This window comes from Mobula birostris, chromosome 16 (assembly GCF_030028105.1).
Source record: "Mobula birostris isolate sMobBir1 chromosome 16, sMobBir1.hap1, whole genome shotgun sequence".
Taxonomy (NCBI): Eukaryota; Metazoa; Chordata; class Chondrichthyes; order Myliobatiformes; family Myliobatidae; genus Mobula; species Mobula birostris.
In genome coordinates this window covers 13,337,222-13,353,946 of record NC_092385.1, presented here as the reverse complement: position 1 = coordinate 13,353,946, position 16,725 = coordinate 13,337,222, and the positions used below count along the sequence as shown (strand labels likewise).

At 41.8% G+C, this 16,725-nt stretch overlaps 1 protein-coding gene across 7 annotated transcripts in view; it reads right to left on the bottom strand.

Annotated features, from left to right (window-relative positions):
• Window positions 1-16,725, bottom strand: part of atp2b2 (ATPase plasma membrane Ca2+ transporting 2) — a 933,917-nt gene that overhangs the window by 105,613 nt on the left and 811,579 nt on the right. For all 7 annotated transcript variants that reach the window (XM_072280310.1, XM_072280309.1, XM_072280312.1 and 4 more), the window contains 2 exons: window positions 4,137-4,378; window positions 2,541-2,775 (listed from right to left, as the gene is read on the bottom strand). In XM_072280310.1, the coding sequence (XP_072136411.1) occupies window positions 2,541-2,775; window positions 4,137-4,378 (477 nt within the window). The remainder of the gene's footprint in view (window positions 1-2,540; window positions 2,776-4,136; window positions 4,379-16,725) is intronic.

The following is a 16,725-nucleotide window of genomic DNA, read 5'->3' as shown; positions in this document are numbered from 1 at the left end:
ATCTGGCTAGCTTCCAACCTGATGGCATGAATTTTGATTTCTCCTTCCAGTTAACAATTTCTCCCCTCCCCCCCACCCCCCCGCCGTTTCTCTATTCCCCACTCTGACCTTTTACCTCTTCTTACCTGCCTACTACTTCCCCTGGGTTTCCTCATCCTTCCCTTTCTCCCATGGTCCATTCTCCTCTCCTATCAGAATTCCTTCTTCTCCAGCCCTTAACCTTTCCCACCCACCTGACTTCACGTATCACTTTCCAGCTAGCCTCTTTTCCCTCCACCCCCCCCCCATCTTTTTATTCTGGCATCTTTCCTCCTTCCTCCTTAATCCTGAAGAAGGGTCTCAGCCCGATATGTCGACTATCCATTTCCATAGATGCTGCCTGACCTGCAAATATTTTGTGTGTATTACAACAGACTAATGCTTCCAAGCTGCGTTAAATTTCTAGGCATGTGAGTTCTTCATTATGACTGGTTGAAGAACGATGTTGTTGCCTGGGCTATTCATTGGCTCCGTAGATACCCTATGAAAGTACACCACTAAAGCTAGAGGAAACAGAGGAAATCTGAGTTAAGCAGCCCCAATATACCTACTTCTTATTATCTCTGTGGTGAATCAACCCATTGTTGCTAAGAACAATTTCAAAACTATGATTCTTTTTATTTTGATTACTTTTTAATTCCTATTGGCACTCTGCTAAATTGCACCACGTCTGAGTGGATTAATTCTTTGTCAGGTAGACCTCCAGTAGTCTTTTTTTTAAATGTTTCTAACATTAACTGGCTATATTAGCTCCTATATTTTATATAACTATCTGAGTGTCATGTGAACTCACTGAGTACTCGTCGAATTTATAATTCTATGCTTTGTACGCTCATCCACATCCTTGAAAAAACATTAACAATTGTTCTGATTACTTTCATTTGAGCAGAAAAAAATATGGTAAAAGGGTGAAAGGTGAAAAGTTTAAGGGGAATATGAGGAGAAAATTCTTCACTTCAGTGGGTGGTGAGAGTGCGGAACGAGCTGCCTGCACAAGTGGTGCATGTGAGCTCGATTTCAACGTTTAAGAAAAGTTTGGATAGGTAGATGGGTGGTAGGGGAAATGGAGGGCTATAGTCCTGGTGAATAGGCAGTTTAAATGGCTCAGCATGGACTGTGCTGTACTTTGACTAAATATATAAGCATGGAACCAAATTAGAAATTGTTGTTCCTCTCCGCACTTTGTGGCGCATCTGGAGGCAACCTTGCTGTTTATTTAGCGTTTTTGTCTGTTTTTTTACGAGGCCGAGCTGCTAGCGCAATACTCAACCCAGCGCAAATGGAAACCATACAAGGAGCCAGCCGGGTTCAACCCGGAACCACTCACCTCAAAGCCTGGTGCAGATGCCACTACATCTAGCAAAAGTAGAAATTAAAGCGCATTTCTATTGTTAAATATTTTAACAAAAACTGAGCTGATTTGAATTCCTGATGGACTGGTCTGTGCACAACCTGAATTACAACTCTGTATTTGAATCTTTAAAGAGGATGCTCTTCAGCTACCATAGACATTTCTGAAATGGACGGAAGAATAGTATTATTTCAGAATTCCTTACATGGTATTGTAGGGATAAAGCATTCTACTTTTTATTTGTTGCCTTAGTTTAGCAAATATAAATAGCAGCTGTGTAGAGCATTGTAACATGTAAACTGGAAATCGAGTCCATTGATGTTATCCTGTTATTCATATGGGCCATCCACCATCAAAGGCATATATACAGAAAGGTGGTTGAAAAGGCCCATTAACAACATGAAGGATCCCACCTATCCTGCTCATAGGCTGTTTGTCCCACTCCCATCAGGTAGAAGGCTATGTAGCGTCCATGCCAGGACTACCAGTCTCAGAACCAGTTACTTTCCCCAAGCAGAAATGCTAATCAACACCTCTACCCACTAACCAAACCACAACTCCCCCCCACCCCACCACGACTTTATCATTTCCTGCCAGTCACCTTACGTACAGACACTCCCGTGTCCAGCGTCACTTTATGCATATGCAATCAGTCAATGCATATAAGCTATCTTATGTATTTATATTTATTCCTGACCCGGACCTGGGCCGTACCCTCCAAATATCTGGACCTGCCTCTCAGTTTTTTTGCACTACCTTACTTTCCCTTTTCTATTTTCTATTTATGATTTATAATTAAAATTTTTAATATTTACTATTGATTTGTATTCCAGGGAGCGTGAAGCACAGAATCAAATATCGCTGTGATGATTGTACGCTCTGGTATCAATTGTTTGGCGACAATAAAGTATAAAGTATTGTTTTTCTTATTGTTGTTTTCTTTATCTTATAGTTTTTTTTAGTGCTGCATTTGTTCTGGAGTAAAAATTACTTCTACTTCATTACACTTGTGTACTGGAAATGACATTAACCAATCTTGAATTTCGTCTTTGGTTTCTTTGACTTAATCTGTATCTTACCTTTATGTCCTTGATCTCAGCATTCAATATTCCGGCAAAACAAGCAGGAAGTCAGAACTTTATTTGCTTACCTCTGGTCTCACTGGGTCCTCAATGCCAACGACAGCTATACATGTCAGGTCTAATAAAATGTTGCTTTCATTTTCCCAGTCAGGCTCTGGACTACCTGGAAAGTCACGGTAGGCAATACAAATGGTTCTCAGTCCATCGCAAGCCATGGGCTCGATCACCTTCTTCACCATCTCATCACGGTCACGAGGCCTGAAGGGCCGCGGCTCTCCGGCACTGTTTAGGATGTTTGAGCATCTAAAGCAGAGAAACGTGTTGCTATGTCAACTCAATACATGTATTACATGAAAACAATGAAACCACAGAGACATAGTGAAAAGAACTGGGTAGCACAGATGGGAATTGGAACACAAACAGCAATGCAGGCCTTCACTCTTGGTTCGTCACAATAGCTCTCAAGATGACCCTCCACAGGATGCCATCCAAATAGAATCATAGAGTCATTGAGAAGTACAGCACAGAAACAGGCCCTTCAGCCCACCTAGTCCATGCCAAAACTATTTAAACTGCTTACTCCCATCGACCTGCACAGGGACCATAGCCAACATAACCAAACTATCCATGTACTATCCAAACATTCCTTAAATGTTGAGATCAAGCTCGCATGCACCACTTGTGTTGGCAGCTCATTCCACGCTCTCATGATCCTCTGAATGAAGATGTTATCCCTTGTTTCCCTTAACCTTTTCACCTTTCACCCTAACCCATGACCTCTGGTTGCAGTCCCACTCAACCTGCTTGCATTTACCCTATCTATACCCCACACCATTTTCTATACCTCTATCAAATGTCTTCTATGTTCTGAGGAATATAGTCCAAACCTGTTCAATCATTCCTCATAACGGAGGTCCTCGAAACCTGGTAATATCCTTGCAAATTTTCTCTGTACTCTTTCCACCTTATTTACATCTTTCCCGTAGGTAGGTGACCAAAACTGCACACAATACTCCAAATTAGGCTTCACCAATATCTTATACAACTTCAACATAACATCATATCTCCTGTACTCAATATATTAATTATGAAGGTCAATGTGCCAGAAGCTTTCTTTATGATCCTATCTACCTGTGGCATCACTTTCAATGAATTATGGACCCGTATTCCTAGATCCCTTTGTTCTACCACACTCCTCAATGCCCCACCATTCACTGTGTAAGACGTACCCTGATTGATTCAACTGAAGTGCAACAGCTCGCTCTTGTCTGCATTAAATTCCATCTGCCATTTTACAGCCCCTTTCCCCAGCTGATGCAGATCCCTCTGCAAGCCATGATAGCCTTCCTCACTGTGCACTACACAGCCAATCTTGGTGTTATCCATAAATTTCTCTTTCAGGCTCTAACAATGTGCTTACATGATGGAAGGAAGGAGTCTAATTTCAAAAGCTAGTAGGAACATCTAATTACTGCAATATTTTCAGACAACGCCATCGATTCCATCAAAAGATTACGCTGTCAATATTGAAACCCTTCTACATTTTTCAGGGTTAATTATGGTGACTTCCAGAATAGTAGTACAAACACACAATTACTACAAAAATTACACAAATTAATCATGCAAAACATTTTATTTGCATAGTTCTATATTATTTAACATACTTCTTTAGGACAATTTCTGAGGCTCCTTTACTGTACATCCGGAAACTTCCATCTGGCATTTTGATTACAGTACTCATGGACTTTCTCTCAGAGTTGAAGGTGTAGACTTTGTAGAGCTTCTCTTCTGGTGTTATATCACGGACGGCTTGGTAGTCTTGCTTCAAGTCCAAGATAAGTCCCAACAGCCCACATTCAGTCTTATTACCAACCTGGCGGGGTAGACCAACGTCCTTGTCTGGAGGCTGGAAGAGAGAGAAAGCAAGCCCACATATATATTTCATCAGGTGTTTTACGAGAATTGGGACGTCACCAAAGACACTCAAAGTTCTAAAGATGTACGGTGGGGAGCATTCTGACAAGTTGCATCACCGTCCTCTGGAAAGGCCACTGCACTGGATCAGAAGATGCTGCCGAAAATTGTAAACTCAGCCAGCTCCATCGCGGACACTATCCTGCCCAGAATCCAGAACAGCTTCAAAAGATGATGCCTCTAAAAGATGGCATCCATCATTAAGAACCCCATCACCCAGAACATGCCCCCTTCTCATTGCTACCATCAGGGAGGAGGTACAGGAGCCTGAAGATACACACTCAACATTTCAGGAACAGCTTCTTCCTCTCTGCCATTATATTTCAGAATGGATAATGAACCCATGAGTGCTTCCTTGGAATTTTTTCCCTTTTTTTTGCACTACTTACTTAATTTATTTTTGATATATACAATGCTTATTATAACTTTTTTTTTTATTACTGGGTATTGCAATGTAGTGCTGCCGCAAAACAGCAAATTTCACAACATATGCCAGTGATATTAAACCTGATTCTGATTCTGAGTTAGCTGTTAAAAGTGGCAAAAGAGGAAAGCATTCTTTGAATTTTCTCAATGGATCATTAAGTTTGTTCCTGTACTGAATAGGTTAATCACATTTTTGTAAATAAAGATAAGATTGACCTAAACACGAGGAAATCTGAAGATGCTGGAATTTCAAGCAACACACATCAAGGTTGCTGGTGAACACAGCAGGTCAGGCAGCATCTCCAGGAAGAGGTACAGTCGATGTTTCGGGCCGAGACCCTTCGTCAGGACTAACTGAAGGAAGAGCTAGTAAGAGATTAGAAAGTGGGAGGGGGAGGGAGAGATCCGAAATGATTGGAGAAGACAGGAGGGGGAGGGATGGAGGCAAGAGCTGGACAGTTGATTGGCAAAAGGGATATGAGAGGATCATGAGACAGGAGGCCCAAGGAGAAAGAAAAGGGGGAGGGGGGAAAGCCCAGTGGATGGGCAAGGGGTATAGTGAGAGGGACAGAGGGAGAAAAAGGAGAGAGAGAAAAAGAATGTGTGTATATAAATAAATAAATAAATAATGGATGGGGTACGAGGGGGAGGTGGACTTTATGGCCCTTTCAGCCATGCCGTCCAGCAATCCTCCAATTTAATCCTAGCCTAATCACAGGACAATTTACAATGACCAATTAACTTACCAGCCTGCAGGTCTTTGGACTGTGAGAGGAAGTCAGAGACCAAAGACTAGGAAAATACTCCATCTTCTGGAGTCCAAAGTGTGGGAGGAAACTGGAGCTCAAAGTTCATTGGACTGTGGGAGGAAACTGGAGCACTCAGAGGAAACCCATGCGGTCATGGGGAGAACATAAAAACTCCTTACATGCAGCCGTAGGAATTGAACCTGGGTCACCCATACTGTAAAATATTGTGCTAACCAATATGCTATGGGGCTGCCCCTACTCAATCCTATTCTCTTGCCTCCTCCCCACAACCTTTGAACATATGAATCAAGATCCTATCTTGTATTAAATACAGTATACCCAATGACTTGGCTTCCACAGCCACCTGTGGCAATGAATTCCATAGATTCACCATGCTCTGGCTAAAGAAATTCTTCCTCATCTCTGTCCTAAAGGGATGTCCTTCTATTCTGAGGCTGTGCCCTCTAGTCCCAGTCTCTCCAACGACTGGAAACATCCTCTGTGCATCCACTCTGCCCAAGCATTTCAACATTCGACAGGTTTTACTAAGATTCTCCCTCATTCCTCTAAACTTCAGTGAGTACAGCCATCAAAAGCTCCTCATATGTTAACTCTTTCATTCCTGGAATGATTCACATAAATCAATGGCATTGGCCTGAATTTTTTCCAACCGGGCTCACCCAACCAGACTTTGCATTCCTCATTTACCTCAACTTAATGTCTTCAGATCTGAAAGGTTAACCTCGCTGGCCAAGGTAGCCTTGCAGCAGCTGACATGGGCAACACAAGTCAAATAGTTCTCAATGAACTCCTTCGGAACCTCTCTGCTCCACTTTTACAACCAAAGCTGTCATGGCTTTTCATTTGAACAATTTTAACAAAGATTAAAAAAGAAGCAAAGGGTTAAATACAACTATTTTTAAAAATAAATTTATATCTACAGATACAAAAAACCTTAAAAATTCTGGAAAAAAAACCCACAAAACAAAACAGAAATAATTTTGAAAAAGGGAAATTACTTCAGCCTCTCAAATGGAAAACAGTTCCTACTCTGGTCCACAATCCTATTTTGATTTTACCCTGAGAAAATTGCACTAGAGACCATTTCCAGATTAAATCATGTCGGGTACAAATTGGACTGGCCGTTTCCAGTCACGACACAAGGTGGAGAACCTGACATTTCCATGCACCAGCTGATGCTGTTATTCTTGTAAGGCAACTTCTGCCCTAACTAACAAATCAAAATTTTAATTTTTGCACTATAATCATGATGGAAATTTCTGCTGTCTTTGTTAAAGAGCCTGTGTGGATGGCAATAGTACACATGTAAAGTTGGTGCCTGTGTACATGTGTTGATTGTGATGGTATGGAAATTATTCTTGCCTTGCTGCATTGTTTGGTATCCCATAACTGGAGCTACCTCCAATCGGACTCCTATTATGGCACATTTGGTGCATCTCCTATTTCACCTGCTGCCACTGACTCCCAAGTGCACAGAACTTCCCTAAAGGCCTTCATGTTGTTGACCAGGGTACAGCACCTTTTGAAATAAATCTGGATTTATGTTAAGATGGCAGCACGTTTGATCGCAGCAGTTTCTATGGGGTCGAACAAAGGTGTTATTGCCCTTTTTAAATGTATTTTCTGTGGTTGTAAGACCCTGCTAGACATTAAGAGCTTCAAGAATGGCTGGACTACCCCATCAGCGAGCTTTCTGTTGGCAAAGAATCCGAAGAAGCTGGACTGGGGTGTGGATCGCACAGCTGCCTGCATCAGAGAGGCATCGGAGGAGTCAATGTGCGAAAGAGGCATGCAATCTAACAGTGAGTGATTGTCTCAGTCACTTTTCTTGTGATCACAAGGCCCACACTGTTAATACGGAATGCTGCAAGTCTGATTCACTGATATTGGCAGATGGTGGGGAGCTGTGCGGCCTTGGTCATAGCGAGCACTAGGCCTCAAGCTGCTGTGACGACAGGTTACAGCTGACCAGGAGAAAAGCATTGGAGTCGGTGCGCTCCACCAAAGATAGCGTGCTGTGGTATCCAAGCTGGAGTCTGTGCTGCCCCCTAGTGTTCGCTTAGCAGAAGACAAGCTATGTTGGGGTTGATTGTGGACTGCTGCAATATTCATGGACTCAGGGTCTTGGAATATATATTTTTTGTGTGACTGTACTTCACTGATATGTCTTTTGTGCTTGCTGTCTTATGTGTGCTATGTGTGCCTTGTGCTGTCTGTGACTGTGTTTTGCACTTTAGCCCCAGAGTAACGCAGCTGCATTTGGCTGTATCATTGCATGGTAGAATGACAATTATACTTGAACGTCAACTTGAAGATGATTGCTTCTCCCATCGTTCTCTCTCCTTACTGGTTGGCCATGAAGTACCTCTTACCATTTGGTCTCTTCTGCCTTTCAGTCCAGCACAGACTGCATATACAACACAGAAAAAATGCCAGAGGAACCCAGCAGGTCGGGCAGCATCTACGGAAAGGAGTAAACTGTTGGTGTTTCAGGCTGAGACCCTTCATCAGGACTGGAAAGGAAGGGGAGAACTCAGAATAAGATGGGAGGAGGGGAGGGAGAAGTACAAGGTGGAGGTGATAGGTGAAACCAGGAGAGCGAAAGGGAGTGAAATAATGAGCTGGGAAGTTGACTGGTTAAAGAGATAAAGGGCTGGACAAGGGGGAATCTGGTAGGAAAGGACAGAAGACCATGGAAGAACGGGAAGGGGGAGGAGCACCAGAGGGAAGCGATAAGCAGGTAAGAAGAGAAGTTGTGAAAGGGAAACAGGAATGGGGAATGGTGAAGGAGAGAGGAGGGAGGCAATTACCAGAAGTCTGAGAAATTGATCTTCATGCCATCAGGTTGGAGGCTACACAGATGGAATATAAAGTGATGCTCCTCCAACCTGAGTGTGGCCTCATCATGGCAGTAGAGGAGGCCACGGACTGACAAGTCGGAATGGGAATGAGAAGTAGAGTTTAAACGGGTGGTAACCGGGAAATCAACTGCATGTATATTTCCCCTTTTCCTTGCCGTCTCATCATTAAAAACTTTGCACTTTTTTTCAGATCTGTTCAAAGCAATGAGTTGGAATTAACTCTCCCCAAAGATGCTTGCCAGCTGCTGAGCATTTCGTTCATTTCAGATTTCCAACATCAGAGTTATATTGCTTTGTGTTAATATTCAGTGCCAGCCTCTTGACAATTCAAACAAATAACTTGAAATTCATCACTTTATAAATAATGTATTGGAGAAGCATCTGTAATGTGAGGTAGCATAATTAAATTAATTGTAATAAAGCTGACAGCAAATTCTCATTCTCAATACAATTCCATTGCTTGTTTATTTATATTTTCAAATACAATTTTATATGTCCAGAAAATGCATATTCAGGAAAAAAATGTTGCCTTTCTGAAACATGTTTTAAACAGTCATGCTAAAGTATCCGATAGGAATCTAAATGTATTCCCTAATTAAGAACGTATCTGAATAATTGAGCCCAACATCTTTCCTTACAAACTATAGATTCTTGTTCACTGCTTTAAAGATACTTAACAGGATCCCTGGAGGAAGTCACTACCTTGCGAACTAAATAAATGCGGTGTTCCTGCGAGTCAGCATGCAGGCATGACCTTCCACCTGTCTCTCCGTGATCAATACTCCCTGGAGCAACCATGACAGGTGACAACAGGCTCTCCTGAACTAGGTGACAAGGCAGCCCTGCTACATCCCTGCTAATATTTGCCACTTTGCTTATGCTCCTCAGAGAATTTTTACTTCACATTTGGGGATCTCATAGAAATTGTCAAAACTCTGTCGACACTGGGCTGATTATGTGCAAGATGTCCCTGATGGTTGGGGAGTCTAAGGATAAGACATTGAAAAGACTAAGTTAAAAACTGCAGTGCAAAATTTCTTCTTCTACAGAGTGGTGAATTGATTGAATGCACTATTATCAAAAGCCAAGTCATTAAATCCACTCAGTGACCACTTTATTAGGTACACATCTACGCCTGCTCATTAACACAGATATCTAATCAGCCATGATGTGGCAGCAGCTTAGTGCATAAAAGCATGCAGACATGGTCAAGAGGTTCAGTTGGTGCTCAGGCTAAACATCAGAATGGGAAAGAAATATGATCAAAGTGACTGACTGTGGAATGATTGTTGGTGTCAGATGGGGTGGTTTGAGTATCTCAGAACCTGCTGATCTCCTGGGATTCTTACACATAACGATCGCCAGAGTTTACAGAGAACGGTGCAAAAACAGCGGGAAAAAAATCCAGTGAGTGGCATTTCTGTTGGCAAAAAATGCATTGTTAATGAGGAAGGTCAGAGGAGAGCGGCCAGATTGGTTTAAGCTGACAGGAAGGTGACAGTAACTCAAATAACCATGTGTTACAACAGTGGTGTGCAGATGAGCATCAGTGAATGCACAGCATGTTGAACCCTGACGTGTAAGAACTACAGCAGAAAAGCACAAGCATACAGTTTCTGAGTGTATATTCAAGGTAGAATTAGATATTGTTCTGAGGTTTGGCGGGGTTGAGGGAAAAGGGGAAGAAAGCTGAGAGAAGTTACTGAATATTGATAATAAGCCAACATAGTGGATAACACTTTAGAGTCTAAATAGTTTGTTCCTGATCCTATTTTCCGTTTCAATATCCGCTGATCTCTTTTCAAGATGGCACCTGCGGACAACAGAACCAATGGTGGTGTCCTGCTGACAGTTCACAAAACTAATTCTTCTACTTCTTCTTTCAAATATGATTCTACTACTAAACTGCAAGCGATTAGAACCTGTGATTTACATTTTGAAGGTGTGTCTTTGGGCTGATTGAGGGATCTGGTGGGAGCTGGGGAGGCTTGATGTGGAATATGCAGCCTGGATACTGGGCGTGAGCCCATGTTCGACTACATTGCTTCTCTCCAGTTGAGGCGTTGAGCAAGGTTGAGGTTGACGAGGATGAGAGCAGAGAATGGGCAGGTGTTCGGTGCCTTCTGCCTGTGTTTGACCAGACTTTCTCCCCCACTCGCTATCTGTTGTGGAAAAGTGCTGGAGTCTTGGGATCCACTTGGCGAGTCTGTGAACTTGTTTTAGAGGTCTTTGAGTTTCATGCTGCATCTGTTCCTGGATTCTGGTTATTCCTTTTTTTTGCTGTTATTGAGTGATTTGATCGAGGCCATCGATGTGGACCGGGGTACTTCAACAAAGAGTATGCCTGTGGACTGCTTTGGCTAGCAGCGTGGTGCTGAGCTGAACTAAACTGAATGCTACTGGACTGCTGCGTTGATGTTTGATCTTCTATGTGACGTTCACTCGCTTTTTGCCATTTGTGCAATTTGCTCTTTTATTTTGCTTGATATTTTCTTGAATGGGTTCCATGGTGTTTCTTTGTTTCGTGATTACCTTTGGGATGATGAGTCTCAGAATTGTATCCTGCATGCATACTTTCCTAATAAATGTACTTTGACTTTTGCTCTTCCTGAATGCCATGTAAGTCTTCTTTGACATTCATATAATATTGCTCAACACAAAGACAAAAGGACATATTGACAGGTAATAACAGCCACAAAAGTAGTTGTCCTAAGTAGCAGCTACAGAAATTGTTGAATTTGCTCTGCTTCCAGCTCTGAAGGTCTTCCCTTCCAAAATGAGAATCTTGGAGCGTCTGCATCACTTCCCCTCAACATGAAAACTCCAAACAAGATCAGCTTCCACTTCCACCTGGGAGGCCACTCAAGAAAAGTTTCAGATAAAACAAAGGCACAAATAATATCCAACCAATGTTCAGCCTAAAAAGAACTAACGGCACTGTCTGTGTACTGAAAAAAGGCAAGGAACCATTGAGTTTTACTGACCCAATATTTCAGAGCAGTGTAACCAGTCCAACACCTCTCCTCTTTACCTTGCAAGTCATTTTACACCTTTGTTTTCTTTTCTCCCTTAGTACAAATGATACACGCTATCTGGACAAGGTAACTGGTCCACTTTAAGTGCAGCTAATCCCTCTAGTACTTCCTCTTTTCAAGTTTTAGCCCATCCAGTGTCTTAGCTACATCTCCATTCTCTGGTTGTCCAGTAACATCGGCATCCTTGGTGAAGACCGAGGATGTTCAAATCCAATTCTTTTTATCTGTGCCCTCTATCCCTACATCTTTTCCTCTGTTTGGTGCCACCCCTTTTCTTGTTCACTCATGCTAAGGGAATATTTTTGGATTTCCTTTTATGCTTGTTATCAGTTTTGTCTCATGCTCTCCCTTTGCTGATTTGCACTGTGTAAACTATCCTTCAACATATGACCTGTGTTTTGCCAATCCTTTTCCTTTCTGTACTCTCTCCCAACTGGAACAGGCACTTAATGGTGGTATTCAATATCCAACATAATATTAAAAACCACCGTCAGACCTCTTCATAATCCTCCCCAGAGAACAACCCCAACTTCACCAATGTGTCCAAACAACTAAAGTCCTTTATTCCTGGAATCCTTTTGACAAATATCATCAAAACCCTTTCCAAAGTTTTACAACCTTCTCAAAGTGTGCCTGCTTGAGCACTGTGATTAAACAGTGTTTAATGAACTGATTTCATCACTGTCACACACTATATCTCTATAAAGACTAGGATACCATTTTTGGATAACCATTTTCTCAATCCACCTTGCTACTTCTAATGAACTCTGCACACATGTTCTCTCTGCTTTGGTATCCCTTTTAACATTTAGTTTATAAGGCCTCTTTTCATCCTTCCTACTAGAATGTAACACCTCAAAATTCTCAAACACGAGGAAACGTGTAGCACCATGGTCCCGAAAAACGTTGTCTCGTTTTTACTGTGTACTATACCAGCAGTTATGGTCCAAATGACAATAAAAAGTGACTTGAGTTGATGCTGCAGATGTTGGAAATTCAAGCCACACACGAAAAGTTGCTGGTGAATGCAGCAGGCCAGGCAGCATCTCTAGGAAGAGGTACAGTCGACATTTCAGGCCCAGACCCTTCGTCGGGACTAACTGAAAGAAATGTCGACTGTACCTCTTCCTGTAGATGCTGCCTGGCCTGCTGCATTCACTAGCACTTTTTGTGTGTGTTACCTCAAAATTCTTTTCACTTACTTCTACAATGTTATCTACAACAATCACTCTAATTTTTTTTTAAAGTTGTGTGGACCAGCCATCGTTCTGAGCAGGTCACTTTTACACGGCCTGAAAAATTCATTGCATTTCATTTTAAATGTTTTTTTTGTAATATGCATACCATGAATATTTAGAATGAGAATTGCAAAATCACATACTTTTGATTTTATTTATTAATTGAAGGGTATAATTAACTACAGTACAACAAAGAAAATCTTTCACGTTTCATAAACCTTTTCTAGCTACGTCCAAATCCAGCTGTGTGGCAACAAAGGCTATGTGCACAGGAGCATTTCAGTTACTGCGTGGCCATGCTGCCGCACAGCTTAGAAGGAACAGTCGTCACTTGTTCACCCATTCCACCACACTGTCTCCTCAGACTATTTCTATCATGCTCACAGTTGCCATGACTACAGGCTTCATGACAGCTGCAAATTTGGAAATATACCCTCACACTCTATTCCAAGTCATAAAGAAAAACAATGGTACTGGTAGCAATCCCTGGTGAACTCCACTAGTCTCCACCTTTTATCACTGCACTCCAACTTCTGTCATAACCAATTTTATATCTATGCTTCTATGGCCTCTTGTACTCCACAGGCTTCACTCTTGATAACAAGCTCATTATATTAATCAACCACCTTTGGAAAATCATATTTATCATATGAGCTGCATTTCCCTTACTGCGCAATCTAAAAACTCCATACCAATGAGACTTGATTTGCCATAAACAAATCCTTTCTTGAAGCAATCCACACTTGTCCAAGTGATTGCTAGTTCTTTTTCTGATTATCATTTTCAGACTTTTCCCTACCACTATGTTAAGCAGGCTAGTCTGCAGATGGTAGGTTAAATCTTTACTTTTCTTTGAACATTCACTACGTTAGGACCTTATGCCCTGGACATCTGTAATTTCCTTCCTTATTTCAAATGATAATCTGGACCAGGTAACTGATGGACTTTAAATGTAGCTAATCCCTCTTGTTCTTCCTCTTTTCAATTTTTCACCCAACTACTCTCTCAGCTGCATCTTCTTTTTCTGGGTATCCAATAACATCTGCATCCTTGATGAAGTTCACATCTAGTCCTTTTTTTTGTGTTCTCTGTCCCCATGATGATACTGTCATTTGCTCTGATAGGTCCCACTCCTTTTTGCCTCTTGAACTTTGTGTCATTAGCCTGGCACTCTCCAATATAAATGACCTGGCACAATTTTTGTTTTCCTACTCCATTTTATTCTCTCTTTTCGATCATCCGTGGAGCTCTGGTTGTAATTTCCCTACCGTTCTGCATCACTGAAATATACCTCCACTGCACCTTCAAACCTCCCTCATATACAGCAAACATAACCTATCAGCTAAACTCTGGATCTCCACCACCCAGGCCATGCTCTCTTCTCACTGCTGCCATCAGGAAGAAGGTACAGGAGCCTCAGGACTCACACCACCAGGTTCAGGAACAGTTCAACCATCAGACTCTTCAACCAGAGGAGATAACTTCACTTGCCCCATCATTGAACTGTTCCCACAACTTATGGACTCACTTTCGAGGATTCTACAACTCATGTCCTTGACATTTATTGCTTATTTATTTTTTTTGTTTTGTTTTGTTTTGTTTGTCCTGTTGGGTGTGGTCTTCCTTTGTATCTTTTGTGTATCTTGTACTTCCTGTGATTGCCCACAAGGAAATAAATCTCAGGGTTGTAAATGGTGACATATATGTATTTTGGTAATATATTTAAACTTTTGAACTTTGGCATTCACATCATCAGAACATCACCCTTCTAAAGGAAGACTGCTGGATTTCTGGTGACATGGCCCCTTCAAGTCAATCATTTTCAAGGTTCTATCTAGATCAGGGGTTCCTAACTAGGGGTCCACTGACCCCTTGCTTAATGGTATTGGTCCAAGGCATAAGAAAGAGGTTGGGAACCCCTGATCTAGATGGACAGTAACAATTCCACACCACAATTTACTATTTTCTTTGTATTTTGACCAATAATTCTTCCCCAACTAGCAACTTAATGATTATTCAACTTCTTGCTGATTAAAGGTCACATTTTTTCAGATCTCCAAGAGGACCACAACCTTGTCATGTTTTGGAGGCTTGGGTGCCTCAATTTCCCAGAGAGTTAAGTTGGCTGGAGTCAGGGATGTATGCTTTGGCTCTTGGTAGGGGTCACCCATGCCATACAGGTGAAAGGGTAGAGAGCAGACTAAAAGTGGTTCACTGATCCTCCAGGTTCATGGCTTCAGCTCAGGGCTAACAACCCTGATTGGTCAAACAAAATTGATACAAAAACAGATATGAATAAACCCTTCTGCATCTGAGTGCGACAGTATTCCTCTGTCTCCACTGGGGACTTGCATGAAGTGGAAACCAAGATGAAGCTACTGACATGATGAAGGAAGCCCTGAACACCATTATAGATAGAGAACCTTCACTGCTGCCCTAAATGCAGTGGCGCAACAGGCAGTGAAAATTTTTTCTTACAGAACAATTATAACACATTAAGCACAATTCAATGCATGCAGTTATTGAAGCACTTCAGTAAAGCAACAAAGTATGTGGAAAAAGCTGGTATCTCTTTCAAATGAATACAATAAAAAATCATTATTTTGTACAGGAGGTTACAGTTCTTGGGCGAAAGTCTGTTTTGGCAGCATTTCTTACAATCTGTGCTGTAACTTTTTAACCTCCTAGGAACGATTTTGTATTCTATTACCCAGCTGAGAGTACTGCTGGCTGACCTGCTTCAGGTAATAAACAACCACAACCGCAAAACCAGCAGTTTGAACAACGTGAAGACAGATTGATGTGTTGAAGAACTGCATTGAAAACCTTCAAACCAGGTCCAGCATGTCCCGCCAAATTCTATTTTAAGGTCCAATGTCATTTTTTTTTTGCGATCTCTGCCAACTAAGAGATTCCGACATTGAACAAGGGTTTGTGACACTTTGAGCACTGCAGCTGCTACATGTTTATGCTTCAGCCACCTGGTGGCTCTGTCAAGCAGCCTTCAGTTAACATCCTCAGAGTAATGTGAAGACCCAAGACCACAGGTTAACCTTTGGATGTCTTCCCTCATTTCAGGTAACCCCAATTAATCCAATTCCCACACCTCCATTTACAGCCTTCTCTATAAAATTTAAATGTTTTGAGGTAAAAAAGAAAGGAGCAGGTTGTTATCCCTACATTACGGCTCTCCTTCCGTTCCCAATAACAAGTTAACTGGCAGCTTTTTACAGGTGCCATACCCGGCTCTTTCAGAAGCTGACTGTCAAGGATCCTATTCAGAAAGTTGTGGGTAATGAACATTTTGATGTGCCTCTTCTAGAAGAGTTCCTTTCAGTGATTCCTGGGAGTCTCTACTGAGTGGATCACTGTGGGGGCAAATTTAAATTAATCTGTTCGTCAGCAACAAGCCAACAGTGTTCATCACTGAATCTTAATCCAGCCATTGTGTCTTTTGGAAGACTCAAGAAATAAATCTTATCCAGAAATCTTTTAATGCAGGACTGGCCTGGGACATGATGTGTGTAAGTTTGATGATCAGGTCAGCAAAATGAGGGAAAAGTGTTTTTATGCTGTACAGGGAAGGCCATTTCCTATGTTGTGTCCAGAAGAGAACTACTGACAACTCCAGATCTCCAGTATGGGCTTTGTTTGGCTGCTACTACACAAATCTTTGTTTAATCAGCATTTCTTCTGCCTGTTTCTGTAGTTCTCTTTTTCATCCTCTGCCTCACTACACCCATCTCAAACAACAATCAGCACCATGGCCTTCCTCAGCCCCAATATCTATCTTAATATCGAAATGATCCCTTCAATTTCCTTTCAGTAACTGCTACACCTCCCCACCACACCCCACTCCCCCACCCTGGTCTGTCATTCCTAAAATCAACCCTCTTTCCTTTCCCTAATGACACACAAAACAGGTGAAAATTAACAATGCTCTAAATTG